Genomic DNA, 6,000 nt, shown 5'->3' on the forward strand with positions numbered 1-6,000 from the left:
TTTGTAGCTAGAACCAGCATTGATACTGACTATTAACGGCGGTTTGTGGCTAGAAACAGCGGTTTGTGGCTAGAACCGGTACTGATGTATCAGTGCCAGTTTGTAACACGAACCGGCATGGATAGTCGGTTTCAGTGTCAGTTCTCAACAGCTCAATCATTATTTGGGTACGGGAGGTTAAAAACTAGCAGTGATATATTTTTAGTGACGATTCTTGCACAATCAACATTGATGAACCGCCAAATATAACCAATTCTATAGTAGTGTAGGGCAAACATAACCAGTCATCTCCTTCATAAAAAGGTTGCAATGAGCCAATCTCGTCTGCTTGGTTTTCTCCATTTCATGGTTCTTTTTCAAGGAATCACGTATTGTAGTTTTTTATCTCTCAAGAGATAAACTGCGATTCAGTTACTTCAGATAACATCAAGTAAACTGCAGCTGCTAAATGTACTCAGGGGTCCCCTATATACACCATCCCTCGCAATGTCTTGTTCAGAGCTTCGAAAGTGCAATGTCCATCACTTCGACGAAGAAATCTGCTTTGATCGTACAAATTAAGAGCAGCGCAGTTAGTTCATGTGTGAAAGCTGTTAAACTAGTGTGCAGAACGCCAAACCGAGTGAATTAACCTACCAGCGTCTTCCTTGGTGAAGCACAGAGGGGGAGTGATCCTGAAGACGTTCCCGTAGAACCCGCCTTTCCCGACCAAGACGCCCATCTCTGCACATCAGAGGAAGGAGCATCGATCATTTGCCTTTTACCCTTCGGGCATCAAAATTCCATCCGGTTTTAAGGTAAAAGAACGTCCACTGTTCTAGGTACCTTTCATGTGTTCCATGGCGTGGCAAATCTCATCTTTCGCCGGCGTCTTCAGCTGCCGGTCGGTCACGAGCTCGACGCCGAGCATGAAACCCGTTCCCCTCACGTCGCCGATGACTGCTGGAGCACAAACGAATTGAATCAAGCGCGATTGTAATCGGAACGACAGAATCTTTCGAATCCGCAGAACCAGCTCGGTCAGAGCAAGGACGCACTTTCGTGCTTCTCCTGGAGACCACGGAGGCGGTCCTTGAGGTACGAGCCGACGACGAAGGCATTCTCCTGCAGCCTCTCCTTCTCGAGCACTTTGAGGACGGCGAGCCCGCCCGCGGTGCAGAACGGGTTGCCGCCGAACGTGTTGAAGTAGCAGCGCCGGGTCAGGACCTGCGCGATCTCCGGCGTCGTCACCACTGCGCCCAGCGGGATGCCGTTGCCGATGCCCTGCAGGCCATGTTCAGATAGGGGCCGGTACGTTGTCAGGTTCAGCGCGTTGATGGCACGGAAAGACAAATGAAGGCCAGTCCATGTACCACCTACCTTCGCCATGGTCACTATGTCCGGGACGACGCCGTGGGTCTCGAACCCCCAGAAGTGGCTGCCGACGCGCGCGAACCCCGCTTGGACCTCGTCGGCGATGCACAGCCCGCCGGCCTTCCTGATCTTCTCGTACGCCAACGGCAGGTACCCCGGCGAGAGCTCCACGATTCCACCGACACCCTGCGGTCACAAGCGAAGAACTTCAAAAATTAGCTTTTCTCACGTCATGTGCGTCCACTTGCGATTTTTCCACGAGGAGTAGTACGACTGGTACGTCGGTGTACCTGGATGGCTTCAGATATGAAGCCAGCGACCTGGCCGGTGGTGCCAAACTCGATGATCTCCTGCAAGTCTCGCACGTACTTCTCGGCGTCGGCGCCGAAGATGCCTCTGTAGGGGTCCGGGTTGACGGCGTGGTGCACCCCACTCTTCAGCAGCAAAGATCCGATGGTCAGAGAGCAGCTTAGATTTCAGAAAATTCGTTACTAACATGCATAATTACATGTGCATGGCGTTCGAGTACTGTACCTGAACAACGTTGAATTTCCAGTTCTTCTGCGCGGTGGCGCCCATGGTCCCGGACGCGTTGCCGTGGTAGGAGTTCCGGAGCGATATGATGTCGTGGGAGCCGGTGTACAGCTTCGCCATCAGGATGGCGAGCTCGTTCGCCTCCGTGCCGGAGTTGGTGAAGAAGACGACCTATATATGACAAGACAAACGCCAGCAAGAAATGAGCGGCATTGCAAGATTGCTGTAGCAGAACCGGGCAACCGGCACAAGAACCAGTGGACCAGTGGCGCGTGCCTTGAGATCGCCTGGCAGCTTGGAGGCCAGCGCCTCAGCGAAGTCGGCGATGGCGTGGTTCAGGTAGAGCACGGTGGAGTGCTGCAGGCGGCTGGCCTGCGCGGTTATCGCGTCGACGACGTCGGGGTGGCAGTGGCCACAGCACACGGTGGCAATGCCGGCGAACGCGTCCAAGTAGCGCCGGCCGCCCTCGTCGTACAAGTACTGCATCTTCCCTTCCACGATGTTCAGCTGCAATATCGATCGAACAACACAGCAAACCCATCACACCGTTTTTTACAGCTGCATAAATTAAAGAGCCGGCATGGAGACGGCAGATGGATGCGTGTTCGACGTACGGGCTTGGAATAGAAGTGGAACAGGGACGGGCTGAGGAACTCGGCGCGCTTCCGTGCGATATCGGCGGAGCTCGGTCCGTCGTAGGGCAGCGGCACGTGGTCGAACGCCGGCATTCTCGGCGCGGCCGCCGTCTTCTCGGCCGCCGCGGCGAGCCTGTTGAACCTCCTCACGACATTCCTAGCCCCCTGCTGCATCATCGCCACACGCACCTATCTATCTACAAAATTCAAGAAACTATTGATTCCTCCTCCTCCTCCTCCTCAAATTACATCAACTAATTGCGCTTTAGATTTTGTTTCTTCGGGCGGCAGGAGAGGAGGGGGAGGTGTGGGAGTAATCTGGAGGCGGAGGGGAGGGGTTTATATGGTGGTGCAATGCCGATCGAGCTGCCAAAAAAGATTTGGAAAGCCAATATCTGCGTCCGTCCAATGGAATCGTTATGAAGATTTTGAACTTATCACAAATCTCATGTGCGAAATCGTTATGATTTGGGAAGAATAATCGACTTAGTTCAGAAACAGAAGGTGTTATAATTGGGTTATACACAACGCTCCAGCTGCTCCAATGAATCTGGACTCTCCTTTTTGGGTTAACAGCGCTGTGTATAACCCAATGCGCGGCTAGGATCGTGTTCGAGCAGAAAGAACACAAGGCGGTGCTCTAATTTTAACCAGCGTGCCTAATGATATCCCCGGGCACACCTGGTTCAATGCACCTGGACGGAGTTACTGTGAGCATGGAAGAGAAAAGTTGGCTATTTTTGAGTGACACAACCAATGGCTTTTGTTCCGGGGTCTCTTTGATGCATCTTGGTCGATGATGAATCCTAAAAAACCATTCGTTCAGTCTGATTGATTTGGACATACTTTCTGCTTTTGAGTAAATCTTGGGAAACCAAAACCTAAGTTTAATAATCGGGAAATCATAAGTTTTAGGCCTTATTTGTTTCAGTTTAGGATTATAATAAGCTAGCTTATTTATTCTGAGCTGAAATAAACAGTTAGATTATTTGTCCAGATTATTATAAGCTGAAGCTCATATTATAATAATCTCATAAACTATGAAAATAAGTTTATTTCAGCTTATTTTGATCTTTTACTATACTACATATCAAATTTAGAGGAAATTACTCACCAATGCCACTCCCTCCACCCTACACCCGAATCTCGCGCCCCATATTGAGGGTATTGCAGACTTTTGCTAATAATTCAGACTCCAATAATCTAGGTTGTCAAACAGCTCACAGTTTATTTCCCTTCAACTTATTATAATCCAACTTATTATAATCCACCATCTATAAGCTGCTTATTATAATCCTGAGCTGAAACAAACAGGACCTTATAATCATAAAGTTTTATAAGATTGTACGTCAACCGAATCGGTTCGTGCCTCCATTTGTGTCAAACTGCGATTCACCATGGGGCTCCCCGTTATCATAGATCTGCTCCGCACGTTGAGCCGCCGTCAAATTGCGATTTGGTGACAGTCGGGTTCTATGACCTAGAAACTGTGGTTAGGTGTCATCGGCCAAGAAACATTTTCTCAAATTTACTCTTTGTTTTAGTTTGTTGCACTCGGTCCTTTCTGATGCATGGTAAAATCCTATCGCCTCTCCTTCACTGTGATATATGCTACTTTCATTAATGAGTTTGACTTCGTTCCTCATATCATCTGCTAGTTTATCCTTCGTGTACAAAAGAGATGCATATATCTGTTCATTTGCGCGTAAATGTACACAAAATAAACTCTTATTTTGAAGAAAAACATGTTTATACTCTCTATGTTTCTGTGTTTACTCATATATAGTCACTCGCTTTCCTTTTTCTGCGGAGCAACTCTGTATATGTAAGTCAGGTTGCGTCAATTAAGTGCTAATTATTGTCTATGTTAATTGTAGAGGATCGATGTCAGGATGTGGATGTGTTAATCACTATGTCTGGTGTATGCTAGGGAAAGAAGCCGAAAGGCATGCAATCGTGCACATCGACAGACCCGGCAGCGCTTCCCTTAAACAAAACAATGGATTGCAACCAGACAAAAATGGTTGATAGTGATCAGGGAACAAACTGAAATCATCACAATCAAGACAAATATGGTTTGGTTGTGATGAGACCGAAACACTGCTTAGCAGGGTGGGCATTCGGTTAATACAGGTATTCAAGTTCGATTTTCGGATTAAAAAATTTAGTTTTTGAAAACTAGGAATAGATTTACCGTAAGAAATATGAAAACCGATCCTTTAACCTATTTATTTTGATTTAGTTATTTCTGATTTTGGTTTTTTCAAGCCAAAATCTTCGAGGGGAGGAGCGGAGGGTTTGTCATGGAAGTGAGGAGCGGGAGAACAGGGACTACGTGAGTGGGGCAATGCGCTGCGATGGCTGTGAAGTGGAATGGGTTAGATGGATTAGGGTATAGTTATTGCCTTTGGCTTATTGGGTTGGAACTAAGTGGTGTTTTCTATGGTGTATAAATCAATTCGATTTTTTAGGTTTGTTTGATTATTACAATAAAAAAATGAATTACGAACCGAAAATCGGTTAGTATCGTTTTAGAAACAGAACAAAAAAACTATAAACTGAACACATTGCAAAAATGTGTTATTTCAGTTTGGGTTCGGTTTTTTTTGTTTGGTTTTCTGATTATTTGCCCACTCCTCCCTAGCACATTAATCAAAAGATCATAATTCATTTATGTATACTAATGATGTAATGATTCTCTTTTTATTCTATGCATAATATTATTATGCAATGCAATTGTATGCATCATTTGAGGATTCTCTGGATCATATGAACAGATTTGGACCTCCTATATGTACTTTTATTTGGCCTTGAGAAAAAAATGCAAAGCACAATTATTTTTGAAAAAATTATGCAAAACACATTTGATCCTCTGCATCCATTTTCTCTTTTTAAGATTATAAGCATATCCTCTGCATGATCAAGCCTTATTTTGCTTCTTAATTTTTGGACATTTATTTGCTCGGTTTTTGGATTATTTGCCCACTCCTACCAAGCACATTAATCAAAAGATCATAATTCATTTATGTATACTAATGATGTAATGATTCTCTTTTTATTATATGCATAATATTATTATGCAATGCAATTGTATGCATCATTTGAGGATTCTCTGGATCATATGAACAGATTTGGACCTCCTGTATGTACTTTATTTGGCCTTGAGAAAAAAAATACAAAGCACAATTATTTTTAAAAAGTGTATGCAAAACACATTTGATCCTCTGCATCCATTTTCTCTTTTTAAGATTATAAGCGTATCCTCTGCATGATCAAGCCTTATTTTGCTTCTTAATTTTTGGACATTTATTTGTTCGGTTTTCAGATTATGTGCCCACTCCTACCTAGCACATTAATCAAAAGATCATAATTCATTTATGTATACTAATGATATAATGATTATCTTTTTATTCTGTGCATAATATTATTATGCAATGCAACTATATGCGTCATTTTAGGAAACTCTGGATCATATGAA

The 6,000-nt window shown here is 44.7% G+C and overlaps 1 protein-coding gene across 2 annotated transcripts; it reads right to left on the bottom strand.

Annotated features, from left to right (window-relative positions):
* Nucleotides 1-352: 352 nt before the first annotated feature.
* On the bottom strand, nt 353-2,965 carry LOC133916141 (alanine--glyoxylate aminotransferase 2 homolog 3, mitochondrial-like). Of its 2 annotated transcripts, none has more exons than XM_062359665.1 (9): nt 2,502-2,965; nt 2,164-2,394; nt 1,888-2,058; nt 1,644-1,787; nt 1,360-1,539; nt 1,038-1,263; nt 826-942; nt 637-723; nt 353-539 (listed from the first exon to the last, which is right to left on the bottom strand). In XM_062359665.1, exons 1-9 carry the CDS (start codon nt 2,697-2,699, stop codon nt 496-498), a joined length of 1,398 nt encoding a protein of 465 aa, XP_062215649.1. In that variant the 5' UTR covers nt 2,700-2,965; the 3' UTR covers nt 353-495. The 2 variants fall into 2 exon arrangements, with proteins under 2 accessions (XP_062215649.1, XP_062215651.1); XM_062359667.1 differs by having other exon boundaries at nt 826-939; nt 2,502-2,955.
* Between the last annotated feature and the right edge of the window lie 3,035 nt (nt 2,966-6,000).

Source organism: Phragmites australis, chromosome 4 (genome assembly GCF_958298935.1).
Source record: "Phragmites australis chromosome 4, lpPhrAust1.1, whole genome shotgun sequence".
Taxonomy (NCBI): Eukaryota; Viridiplantae; Streptophyta; class Magnoliopsida; order Poales; family Poaceae; genus Phragmites; species Phragmites australis.

Coding starts and splice junctions, on each gene's coding strand:
- LOC133916141 (XM_062359665.1), bottom strand. CDS start 2,699: ATGATGCAGCAGGGGGCTAGGAATGTCGTGAGGAGGTTCAACAGGCTC. Junction 1,540..1,643: donor TCATATCTGAAGCCATCCAG/GTACACCGACGT, acceptor TTGTGACCGCAG/GGTGTCGGTGGAATCGTGGA. Junction 1,264..1,359: donor ACATAGTGACCATGGCGAAG/GTAGGTGGTACA, acceptor CATGGCCTGCAG/GGCATCGGCAACGGCATCCC.